General features: G+C 46.6%; 1 protein-coding gene across 3 annotated transcripts in view; it reads right to left on the bottom strand.

The window, feature by feature from the left end:
* nlrc5 (NLR family, CARD domain containing 5) overlaps positions 1-12,772 on the bottom strand; it is a 39,178-nt gene that overhangs the window by 6,151 nt on the left and 20,255 nt on the right. For 2 of the 3 annotated variants that reach the window (XM_042340514.1, XM_042340512.1), the window contains 15 exons: positions 12,380-12,463; positions 11,307-11,390; positions 10,352-10,435; positions 9,728-9,814; positions 8,913-8,993; positions 8,129-8,176; positions 7,490-7,573; positions 6,336-6,419; positions 5,530-5,613; positions 4,343-4,426; positions 3,561-3,653; positions 3,013-3,096; positions 2,417-2,500; positions 1,552-1,635; positions 544-627 (listed from right to left, as the gene is read on the bottom strand). In XM_042340514.1, coding sequence (XP_042196448.1) covers positions 544-627; positions 1,552-1,635; positions 2,417-2,500; positions 3,013-3,096; positions 3,561-3,653; positions 4,343-4,426; positions 5,530-5,613; positions 6,336-6,419; positions 7,490-7,573; positions 8,129-8,176; positions 8,913-8,993; positions 9,728-9,814; positions 10,352-10,435; positions 11,307-11,390; positions 12,380-12,463 — 1,233 coding nt within the window. The remainder of the gene's footprint in view (positions 1-543; positions 628-1,551; positions 1,636-2,416; positions 2,501-3,012; positions 3,097-3,560; positions 3,654-4,342; positions 4,427-5,529; positions 5,614-6,335; positions 6,420-7,489; positions 7,574-8,128; positions 8,177-8,912; positions 8,994-9,727; positions 9,815-10,351; positions 10,436-11,306; positions 11,391-12,379; positions 12,464-12,772) is intronic. The other variant, XM_042340513.1, reaches the window with a different exon arrangement.

A 12,772-nucleotide genomic window follows, 5' to 3' on the forward strand; every position in this document is an offset into this window, starting at 1 on the left:
ATGGTGGGAGGGCACAAGACAAAAGGGGAGAGTGGGGGAAAGAGACAGTGAGTGAGAGGGGGGAGAGAGAGGTGGATGGAAGAAGAGGGGAAGACAGAGGGAAGAGAAAGAGGGGGAAGAGAGAGAGAGATTGGAGAGGGTGGGGGAATAAGCGATTAGTTATTGCAATAAATTCCTGGGACTGAAAAGCCTCAGGTTGAAGTGAAGTTCAAGCAATTTCTGCCTTGACTGAGCAGTGCAAAGAGGCTGAGGTATAACTGCCATAAAGAAATGACAGCAGAATGACAAAGTTGTACTGATCTCTCATCCACTACATCACATTCCATCAATACAGTCCCACACACAGTGCCATACTGCGCAGTACACACAAACACACACACAAACACAGAGCACACAGCCCTAGTATACACAAACACGCAGTCCCAGGACACATACACCATCACACACACACACACAACCGCACACACACAACCACATAACCACACACACAACCACACATACACAAACACAACCACAACAACCACACACAGTGCCCACACTTACTGGATCTCCTGCACTGAAGGACATTGTCCAAGAGCTTCCACCACCTTGGAGCCACCAGCTGCTGTGATATTGTTCCGAGTCAGGCTAATGGTGAAGATACAATAGATTACAAAGTTGCTTAAACATCCCAATCCTTTGGGGAGTATCAAATCCTCAGACATTTGCTACATCATTAATTCTCTGACAATTTAGCATCAGAAATAAAAACCCTCATTATCTACCTGTCTGGGGCTACCTTGGAGCTTTGTCAAATTGTGTCTGACGCTGTATTTAATTAAAATTATACGCTTCCTTTAAAAATGTGAGCACATATTGTCCTGGAACCATCTCCTCTTTGTTGGTCTCGGAACTGATATCAGACAGTGTAGAAAGAAATGTGTACGTGAGAGATTCAAATTTATCGAGGGGACAGTTTTCCCAGTTTGTGTGCGCCACGGTTGGCATGCGAGCATGGTTAAATATACAAGACACAGTTTACGTGACTGTTTTTAGACATCAATAGGATAAAGGGCTGAGTGGACCAACTAGGAATTGAATCTAGGACATTCTGGTTCCAAGTCCAATGCTTAATATCATTCCCTGGCACCTCCCTACCTCTCCAACCTGCTCACACCCCACTCTTCAAGCTGCCCCCTTCACTCAGTCGGCTCCCACCTTCAGCCCATCCCTCGTCCCCTCCGCTCCGCAATTAGCGGCTGTGCATTCAGCCAATCTGCCCCAAAACTCTGGAACTCTCAGCCTCATCCCTTTGCCCCTTGTTATCTCTTTACCCAACTCCAGATCGAACTTATAGAGTTTCCTTTTCGACCATCTCTACAGGGACCTCTCCGTTCCTCTCAGCTTGGCGTCAAACTCCGCCATTGTTAAACGCTCTAAGATGCTACCCTGCATGAAGGCGCTATAGAAATGCAAGTCGTCGACTGAGCTTAGCGGACTGAGCCACCTGGAACAATGGCTTTAGAGAGGGAATGTTACCTGGGAAATAATTTAACTGAAAACATAACTTACTTCAGTTTCTTCAAATGTTTCATATTGGGCAGGACGTCAGCCAGTTTATTTGCTCCCAGATCCTCGATGTAATTGTCACACAAACTGAATGGGGTTGGAGAGCAAGGTTAGATGCATGTAGTTAGTGTATGGGAGCCTCAATCCACAGCAGTGGAAGGAGTAACTGCATCAACTCACTCTCCACTCACACCGCTTCTCTCAGCCTTATCCCAAATCACTTGTGCGATCTCCTCCAGTCCTGGTTCTACCCTCTGCCTCACGTTTCCCAGGCCCTCAGTCTCCGCTCTCTGGAACTCTCTCCCAAATTCCTTTGGCCTCACACCCTCCCCCTCTGCTTTCAGAACCCCTTAAAACCTACCTCTTTGACTGTACGCTTCACTTATCGCCCTCCTGCCCCCATCTCCCACCTTGTTTGTGCTTCCATTTGATTTGCTTAAGACATTTGCATCTTTAGAGGCTTTAAATGTGAATGAAAAGGTTACCCCAGGGCAACAGAGTAAGAGGAAACAGGTTCAGGATTGCAAAGGGCAATTTCAGGACAGGCACCAGGAAGTATTTCTTCTCAACAGAGGGTCAATAATGACTGCAACAGGGTAACCGGGAAGGGATGTTGAGGCCAGAAGACTCGATATGAAACAGCGATGGAGGCCACTAGGATGAGTATTCTGGAAGGATCAGATCCGACAATACCTGTGACAAGATAACGTGCCAAACAGGAAAGGTGCCTGAGGGTTGGGCCTGAGTGAACTGCTGACATGAAGCGTCTTTGTTTTGATACGTCAGAGGATCTTCCTTTACTAAATGTTGCTCATGAATGTGGCTTAGTCGGACAATGTCCCCAGAAAAATGGCAACACTCCACTTACTCAATGTCTTCAATCTCCGTGCTGCCTCTCAGACAGTCAGCGAGCTGAGCCGCCCCTCTGCTGCTGATAGAGTTGGACCTCAGACTAAGAGAGAACAAAATTGGTCATTCCCTTCATGGCTGTTCGTTGTTGCTGTGCGCAAATTGGCTGCCGCATTCAGCTGCAAAATGCAGTCACTACACATTACAGTAAAATCCTTTTGAGATGCCTCACCAACGTGCTGAGACGCAATATCTAATATAAGGACTATTATTATTATTTTAACTTTCTTAAACTGCTGAAACAATTCACAGATTGAGGTTATCTATATCATCAAACGTTTATAATGCTGGAAAGGGTCATAGTTCCCCCACTGGAACCATCAAACTCGTGGGGGATCTTTAAAAGACATGCAGGAAATTCTACATTACTTTAAACATTAAGACAATGACGGACATAACGTTAAGAAATTCGAGCTTCGGATTTTGCCAGGGTGAACGGTAAAGAGGAAACACAGACGGTAAAGGCTGTCAATTGTGTCTCAGTTGGTTTAAAAATTGGAACCCCTTTGCCCTGATGTTTGCTGAGAATTTATACTCAAATCATTAATCACTTACTTTAATTTCTTTAAATGGGGCATCGTCAAAAGTCCCATCGCCAACAGCTGCACACCACTGTCCCCGAGCTCCAGAGAATCCAGGCTAAAGAATAAAGGGGAAGCGGTGCGTCAGGGCTTAGTGCTTCTGGCAAATAAAGAGCTTTGCAAAACCTGTAGTTGGGTGGGCTGTTGGTGTGAAGTGCGTCAGCCTGGCTCAATGGTAGAATTCTCGCCTCTGAGTCAGAATGTTGTGGGTTCAAGCCCCCAAGTCAGGGCTTGGAATCATACAATCTAAAACGACACTCCAATGCAATGCTGTTGGGGGGGGGGGGGGGTGTTACATTACAATAATAATTTGATTACTCAATCCACGCCTGTTTGTGAAATTGCTGTGCGCAATTGCCTGCCGCCTTTCGCCTGCAAAATACACAGTCAATTCATTTGACAGTATATTCTGTGAAGCGCTTTCAGACGTCTCAATGATATGATAAGGCGCAATATCAAATGTAAGTATTATTATTATATTACATTGTTTGGATAATCTCAAGGAAAGCAGACTTCACTCACTTAATCTCTTCCAGTTTGATGCAGTTGCTCAGTCCTTTCGCCAACAGCTGCCCACCGACCGAACTACCAGATGCGGTCCTTCTCCTGCAGAGGCTGAAACAGCAAGATCCTCATCAGAAGGGAAGAGAGGCTCCTAACAAGAGCATTCCAGGCTAGAGCGCCAGGTCTGTGGGTCACTACCAATCTGTCCATCTCTAATAAAACTGGTCTCGTCCTCAAGTCAGAAGAGGCTCTCGTTCAGGAACTGAGCTTCCCTTTACGGACCGGACAGTGGCCATGGAGTAAGATTTTGCCCAGAACGCTGGGAGGATGAGGCGACATGGAGACGCTAAGGAAATTAACAAGAGCTAAATAAACATGCAGAGGTCAGGTTCAGTGCACGTTGTACGCTGGGAAAGTGTCATGTCATTGAGGCAGAATCCACACGCTTGTTTGAAAGGGTCTTGGCTGATGCACATTTCTTTCTGTTCAGCCAGGTAGCTGACACGTGCGGAAACCTATCACCTTGCTTAATAATAATAATAGTAATAATAATCCTTGCATTTGATATAGCGCTTTTCACGTCGGGAGGACGTCCCAAAGCGCTTCACAGAACACACTGTAAAGAGAATCCAAGCTGTGTGGAATAGAACGTGCACTCTATTTGCCTGGAATAAGGGTTCTGTTTATGGAGGTGGGGGGGGAGGGAGGAAAGAGTAGGGATGAGGGGCATTGTATACTTCTGTGTGATGGGGGGGGTGGGGGGGGATAGGAAATTGATCGATCGGGACTCGGCTTCTTACTTGATCTTCTTTAAGCGTTCCATCTGTGACAAGACCTTCCCCATTTCGGAGGCTCCTGCTTCTCCCAGCTCATTTTGTGACAAACTGAAATTGAAGTACAATAACTCAGTGACCGCTGACCCGGCTCTAACCTGCTCCCAGACACCGGGCACGGCAGTCGGAAGCTTCGCGCCCGCTCGGCTCAGCCAGTGCCAGGCGCCTGCCCTCCCAATGCCAAAGTCCCGGCAACTTTGTTCATTGCAGGAAGCATAGCTGCCACTAGGTGGTGGTCTAACAGAGCTCACCCCTACACCCCCCCACCTACCCCTACCCAGCACGCACACCCACGCACACACACACACACAAACACGGACACACATTTCACAGCCCTCTCAAGGTGGGTGGGGCAGGCTGTGGGTGGGCAGGAGCAGGAAGTGGAAATTAAAGATTAAGTCTAGCTGTTTCTTGTCCAGTTTGGAGATATCTTTCATTGAACGATGTAAGCGGTTCATGAAGGACCAGGTGTGGTCACCCGCACTTCAGTCTCATACTGTACTTCCAGGATGAGATGTGAGCAACAATTAGACGAGCTCCTGTTATTCAGTCTCGAGACAAAATGACCTCCTAGAGGTGTGTAAAATTTGAAATGAGATTGAAAACGTAAATCCAGATCAATACTTTAGGATACACCAAGACATTAGAACATGAGGACCACAGGTTTAGAATCGTAAAGGACAATTTCAGGATGGAATCCAGAGAGTAATTAGCAACTGGAACAAGTTGCCAGGGAGGGTGGTTGAGGCCAGATTGCTAGACTCATTTAAGAAGCAGCTTGATGCTGTGATGGGAAGACAGTTGGGTGGGTGTTCTGGAAGGATCAGATGGGCCAAAGAGTCTTCTTTATCCAAATCAATCTTGTGATCTTGGGAAAACCCACCCTCCCTTTTTCCCCATCAGAGCTGCTTCTAAAATAAGCGCTCTGAGACACCATCCGAGGTAAAGGGCGCTAAATAAATGCAAGTTTTTGTTGTTATTGTTAAGTTCCTGACCTACACCATCCACCCTTGCAACTAAAATTGTTCTTTGCTATCTATTGTTTTGCTGCCTCAGAGCCTAAAAGTATTATTCTGGGTTTCTACGAGAGGCAGGATGTCAGCAAATATCAATCGAGGAATGTACCCAGAACCTCTACAAAAATAAGCTCTTACTTCAGCTCCTCAATGTCAAGGCATCGACCGAGTCCCATTGCTAACATCCTCGCTCCTGCTGGGCTGGTCCCGATGGATTCAAGGCTGCAATAGATGTTAGAATACTGGAAGTTTGACCAGTTTTTGACACAATGTTCTAAGCCCGTGTCAACCTGGTTCAGACTCGTCTCTGAGCCACAAGGTTTGGAGCTCACATGGTCTAGGTTGATGCTCAAGTGCAGTGCTGGGGGTGTGCTGCATTGTCGGAGGTGCTGTCCTTTGGATGAGCTGTTAGACCGAGATCCTGTCTGCTTGTTCAAGTGGACGCTATTCGAAAAGACAAGGGAGTTTCTCCCAGTGTCCTGGCCAACAATTGCCCACAATTGGTCATTCACTTCATGGCTGTTTGTGAGACAGTGCTGAGGCCAAATTGGCTGCCGAGTTCACCTCCAAAATACACAGCCAATATACTTCATTAAAAAGTAGTTATAAGAATAATAATCCTTGCATTTGATTTAGCGCCTTTCACGTTGCGAGGATGTCTCAAAGCGCTCCACAGCATGTATACACAGTAAAGTGTGGTGACTGTGTATTTTGTAGGCAAAATGCCTTAAAAGTAAATCCTTTGATGCGATTTGAGACGTCCTCCTGATGTGAAAGGTCCTATGCCATCATTATTATTTTTATAAAGTCTAAACTGAGCAGGCAGACGGGAGCTCAGTACAACACCCCTGAAGGACACTTGCTGTACAGTGGTGTGGGTTTAGGGGGTCCTGTTGTTCTTTGAGGGACTCGAAGCATCAAACAACCAAGTGACCAGGACTGACCTGAGTTTGCGGAGACCATGGACATCCTGCAGAATCTTGCCCAGCTCCTCCGCTCCTCGGTCACCGATGTCGTTGTGGGATAAACTGAAACACATGAGAGCCTGAGGTTACGTCATAGGACGGAGGCCGCTCACTACATTGTTCAAGGTCAGTGCACATTGGTTTACACACACACACACACAAGCACGGGTACTTCCCAGCTAGATTCAGTGCATCATTGATTAGGAACATTGTCGGTTTTTCCCTCTGCAGAGCCCAGTGTAGACCCACCTGCTTCCCTGGTTGAGATCAGCTCACTCAGCACAGATCAGGAAACAAACCCCAGAGCTTTCAGTCTGGCCTCAGTCAAGGCACCGCCTTTCAGCCCCAGGCCAGTGAGCTCAACACTAACTCTAGCTGTTTATTGTCCAGTTTGGGGATATTTTTGTTGAATATCGCAAGTGGTTCATGAGTCTGCAGCAGTCATCAGTCAGGGGTGTTTGTTCAGAAATTTTAATTAATTCATAGAGTCAGAGGTCTGAACTTATGAGCCAGTTCTTTACCTCACACACCACACACACAGATACCGCACTCACACACACTGGTTTGGATGAAGAAGGCCCCTTGATCCATCTGACCTCATCACTCCAAAACACCCACCCCACCGTCCTCCCATCACAGCATCAAGCTGCTTTTTAAATCCCAGTCCCAGTGTCCTGGCCTCAATCACCCTTCCTGGCAACCTGTTTAAATTGTTAGCTACCTACTGAGTAAAGTAAAACTTCCTGTTGTCTTTTGTGAGATTACCATTTACAACTCTAAACCTATATCTTGTTGTTCTGCTGTCTACGAATCATAGAAATTTGCAGTGCAGAAGGAGGTAATTTGGCCCATTGAATCTGAAACGGGTCTCAGAGAAAACTGCTCATTCAATCTCACTGCCCTGCCCTATCATCATATCCCTTCAACCTGTGCCCTTCATATACCTGTCTACTTCCCTCTTGAAACCCACAGTGGACTCTGCCACTACCAGAGCATCCCACATCCCAACATCTCTCCGAGTGAAAATGTTCTGCCTAAGCCCTCGTTTTCTCTTCCTGTGACTATCCAACAGCTATGGCTAAGAGTCACTGACAACCCTACCAGTGGAAACAGCAGTAAAAGTGGAGACTTACTCGATCTCCGATAGATGTGGGTACATTCTAATAACAGGCAGGAGCTCAAGAAGCTGGGGAGCTTGAATGGCGCATTGGCGGAGTCTGAAGGTTCGGGGGAGAGGAGATAATTGCATAAGATTATAAAGTGATTCACAGGCACAACAGCATTGCAATGTACAAAATACAGTCACCAGAGTAAATCTTGTGAAGCGCTTTGAGACGTCCTCCCGACATAAAAGGCGCCATGTCAAATACAAGGATTATTGTCATTTATTGTATTTCATTGTGTGAGGTTTGGGATGTTGCCACAGAGTTAGTGACTTAACAGTACTTAGCACTGCCCTTACGTCACTACTAACCTGTCCACTCCCTCCGCTCGGAGGGCATCGGTCTACTTCACGTTCACCCGCCCCAACCTCAGCCTATCCACTCCCACCCTTTGGAAATGCAGCCCGGAATCCTTTACCTTCGCCCCTTCCCTTGCCTCCTTCAAGGTCCATCTCAAACCCTTCCTCTTTGCCTGCGCTTTCGGCCATCTTTCCCCTCCCACCCTTTGCTCCCCCCCACCGACTGCTCCCCCATCCCCTTGGCTCCCACCACCAGCTGGTGTTTTGATTCCAAAGTGGTAATGAAAAGGAACCCGGGAGAGGTAGTTACCCGATCAGGCGCAGAGGAGGAACACTGTGTGCAGAGTCCATTAGCGAGCTGGAAAACAAGCAACCACAACAACGATCTCATGAACACTGACAGATCACACTTCATCCAGTACACGTGCATTGAATGTCTCACTTGGATCCTGCGCAGCAATCAATATCTGTACCGGAGCGTAGACAGCGATGGGATTGATTGATCACTTTTGCTGGTGTCTGTCTCCATGATTACCGATCCTCCCCACCACCACCCACATTAATCTGCCGCCTCATTAATTCATGGGCAATGTTACAACTGCGCAGAGACATCCTTAAGCAAGTTATAGTGTGAGGAGCCTATTCGCAAAATCCAGCCCAGAGCCAATTCATTCACAAAAGATCTAGGGTCCACCTTTCAGTAGAAAGTAAATCAATGGGTTGGGCAGAGTAATAAAAATAATAATAATCATCCTTGCATTTGATACAGTGCCTTATCACGTCTTCAAGACGTCTCACAGAATATACTGTAAAGTGAATTGACTCTGTATTTTTTGTGGGCGAAACGTGGCAGCCAATTGCACAAGCGGCAGCCAAATGTCCCACAAACAGTCATGGATTGAGCGACCAAATTATTATCACAACCTTCTGGCCCAAGATTGGCAGTATGACTGAGCCAGGCTGTCATCTCGCTCAGGCTTGTGCTCCACTCCCCAGTCTTTGACCGTTAGTGAACACAATGCAAATCTACCCATTTAGGTGCAGGGTCATCACGTAGACCATGACCGACTCTCAATGTAGCATGGATTCCATACCTGGAGTTATCAGACCAGAAGTTCCCAGCTAGTTGGTGATTGTTGGTTGCCAGTTGTACCAAAACACTGGTGTTCTTTATCCTGGCAAAACAAATTGTAATTAGTTATTCCAGGCAAGCGCCAACACACAGGGGGAGAAACTCCTCCATTGACGCAACATTTCGGAGAGTCCAGAAATCGACCAAACTCTTAAACGCAGCCTTAATTTCAAAGACGATTTCCTGTAAATCTGTTTTAAGAAGCTACGGAAAACCGGCTTCAAACTTAACAACAACAACTTGGATTTATATAGCGCCCTTCACGTGGGGTAGAGCCTTGGAGTGCTGCTGTTAACAACGAGTTTAACAACTTATCCAAATTCTAGACTCTGCAGTAGGCTGATAACACTGACACGATCAGACAATCACAAAGGTTTACAGTTCCGATTTGGCTCACTGTGCTTGTGCTGGCTTCAGCCCCGCCCTTTCCTCACGCCCCCTCTTTATCATTAGCTTTTTCTCTGAACCAAACACCATATGAATTATCATTTGCCCTCCTCCTATTTTCCATCTTCCACTGCTTCTCTGGTTCACAGCCCTGCCTGGGCACCTCACCCATGTAACATGCCCGTCCAATCATTCACCCCTGAAATCAACAGCGAGTGTCAAGGTGGATGATCAGTACATGGATCCCGCCTAAAGACCTTTTTTGATGGAGCTTACGGTCACTCTTATTTAACTCTTTCCTTACACCCTGGAATTTAACCAGCTCCCAGCCCAATCCTGCCATTAATAAGTCCCAGGGCAATGAAGGTTCTGAACCCAGTCACTACGTACCTGATAGCAGCAATATTGGGATGGTTTTGCACGCAGCTCACTGCAAGATTGACGGCAGCTGAAGCCTGGATCCACTGCTCCTCAAGCCTGTAATAACAACAACAATAATAATAATAACCACTCATTTGCTTTCTTGCCTTTCACATCAGGAGGACATCTCAAAGTGTTTCACAGGATTCACTCTATAGTGTAGTGACTGTGTATTTTGCAGGCGACGGGGCGACACAAACACAGCACGTTGCAGTCGGGGATGGACTTTCAAGTTGTTTCAACCAACGTGACACTTGCATCTCCCCACAGATGCACAGTTTCAGTTCCTGTTTTTAAACCACTTTTGGTTTGGCTCCTTTCTGTCCCGAAACGCCCCATACTTGACTGTCTTGCAATTGTGTTGAATTGCTTTTAGACATCCTCCCAGCGTGAAAGACGCTGCATAAATGTGTATTGTCGCTATTGTTGAGTGAAGTGTGAACGTTTTTTTTAATTTCATCCTGAAAACCTGACGCAATGCGAGTGCTCTACTGAGCGCTGTCAGATATGTCCATGTGTAAACTGTGCAGAAGTGGAAGATCAGGAGATGAATATCCGGATCTCTGACCTTTACCTAATCAGTGCTACTCTTACCGGAGGGTTAATGGGCTCTGGGAGCATTTCAGTGTTTCAAAGAGATGGGCCATCGCACAGAGGGAAATCCCATTCTTCTGTAAGCTGGAAAAAGAAATAACATTCTCAAAGCAAAATCCTGTAGAGATCTGTGATAGGTATATCAGCCTGATTTGTGCCTCTAATGTCTCTCTGGCTGGACATCTATTATCCGTTATCTGGATTCAAACTTGCGATGATTGTATTTTCCATTTTTTGGGGTCAGCCGGGTGTCTGACACATGCGGAAACCCATCACAGTGCTTAAGAGTATCCCAACCAAACTTTATCAGGAGCAGACATGATGCAAATCAAATGCGGGAAACCCAAAGAGCATTCAGAGCTCAGGAGTGCTTATAACGTCACACCACACAACACATCACAGCCCGTATATAGCACCTCATCACTATGTCTCACAGGGTTTCCTTTAAAAGTATAGTTACTGTGTATTTTGTAGGGGAACAGCCAATTTGCATCCAGCAATGTCCCACAAACAACCATCAGGTGAGGACAAATGTTTTTTTATTTGGGGAATTGTTGGTCAGGACACTGGGAGAAACTCCTGGATTCTCTTTGTGGTTAGTGCCATGGAAACTTTGACGTCCACCCGAACGGCTAGACAGGGCTTCAGTTTAAGTCTCAGCTGAAGGACTCCAACATTGCAGTGCTGCCCCAGCACTCTAGTGGAGCATCAGGCAGGACAATGTTTTGAAAGTTCAGACTTGGGGCTTGAACCCACAGTCTTCTGACTGACTCAGAGGCAGGAGTGCTCCCCAACTCAGACACCTAGCAGCGTATTTCTGCTTTTGTAACAACACTCAGTTCATTTTGTATCAATCTAGCTCTGTAAAGTGCTTTGAGATGCTCTTTTGCTGCGTGTTAGAAAAGACTCTGGCTCTCAGCACATCCTCAGTTATTCCGCTCTGGGCGATACTCACTCAAGTTCCTTCAGGTCTTTGAGTCCAGCTACCACCTCCACCAGCCTGCTCAGGCCACGGTCCCCCAGCTTGTTACAGGAGAGGCTACAAGAGAAACAGCGGGTCAGAGCAATGAAGCTTCTGCTCCCCAGGCTGATGTTTACACTCCACAGGAGTGCCCCTCCCAGACCCTATCCCTATAATAATAATCCTTGCATTTGATACACCGTCGTTGATTATCCTTGATGATCACATCATCGAGACATCTCAAAGCGCTTCACAGGATAAACTGTATTTTGTGGGCGAAACACAGCCACCAGTTGCGCACAGCAATGTCCCACAAACGGCCACGGAGTTACTGACCAATTTTTTTTTATTTGGGGGTTGCTGACCAGGACAAACTTCCTTCTTCTTTTGAATAGCGCCACTGGATCTTTAATGTCCCATCTGAAGGACTGCACCTCCGACAATGCAACATCTCCCCAGCACTGCATTGGATTGTCAGCTTTGACGATTTGATTCCAAGTGCTGATGTGCTTGAACCCACAACTTTCTGACTCAGAGGTGAGAGTGCTAGCATTGACTGCCCCAAATGCAGGATTTTTCTCTATATCCCTCAGCTTTATACTCTCTTAACCACGTATCCAGTCTTTATTGAAACTCTTGTGCGTTTCCTCAATTGGACACCAAATCGGACAACTCTGGCCCCTTTGCCCCTACAATTGTCACCGCGCCAACACTAAATTCTTAATTTGGAAGCCACTTTTCTCACATTTCCCCACAGGCTTCCGAAGTTAAGATGGAGTTTAATAATTTCCTTCAGTTTAGCGCAAACTTTGATTCTAAAGACAAAACGATCAATCAAGCTAAGACTATCTGGAATTTCAGGTTTCAGGACAGTAAACCCAGTTACAGGGGAACCCGGACCGACAGCCAAGACACGGCGAGCGGTAGTGGGACATGCATCATGTGAGGTTCCCTCAAGTCAGCCTGACACACATCAAGGTTCTCCTCTCTACAAATCAATAACAACCCCCCCCCCCACCCCTCCTCTGCCCCCAACCCCCAGGTAACTCAGCATCGATTGTACTTACTCCAGTTCCGTTAAGTGGCTGCAACATTCCACAATGGAGGAGAGCTTCGTCAGATGTTCCTCTTTAAAACTGCAGTCCCTCAAGCTGTGACAGAGCCAAACACCACACATTAGACACAGTCCAGGTTACGTAGTCGGCCTAACTAGTCTGCGGTCAGTGTTTATACTCCACATTCGCCTCCACCCTCCTATTCACCCGCTCCTATATCCCCCTATTTCCTTCTCCCTCATGTATCCCATCAAGTCTTCTCTTGAATACAACAGTACTTTTTGCTTCAACAACAGTTTCTGCTAGGGAGCTCCATGTTCTCATCAAGCTCTGTGTGAAGAAGTTCCTCCTAAACTCCCTATCAGCGCTTGATAGCTTATGTTGATGTCCTTTAGCAATGGACTC

This window comes from Callorhinchus milii, unplaced genomic scaffold (assembly GCF_018977255.1).
Source record: "Callorhinchus milii isolate IMCB2004 unplaced genomic scaffold, IMCB_Cmil_1.0 Scaffold14, whole genome shotgun sequence".
In the NCBI taxonomy this organism is placed as follows: domain Eukaryota; kingdom Metazoa; phylum Chordata; class Chondrichthyes; order Chimaeriformes; family Callorhinchidae; genus Callorhinchus; species Callorhinchus milii.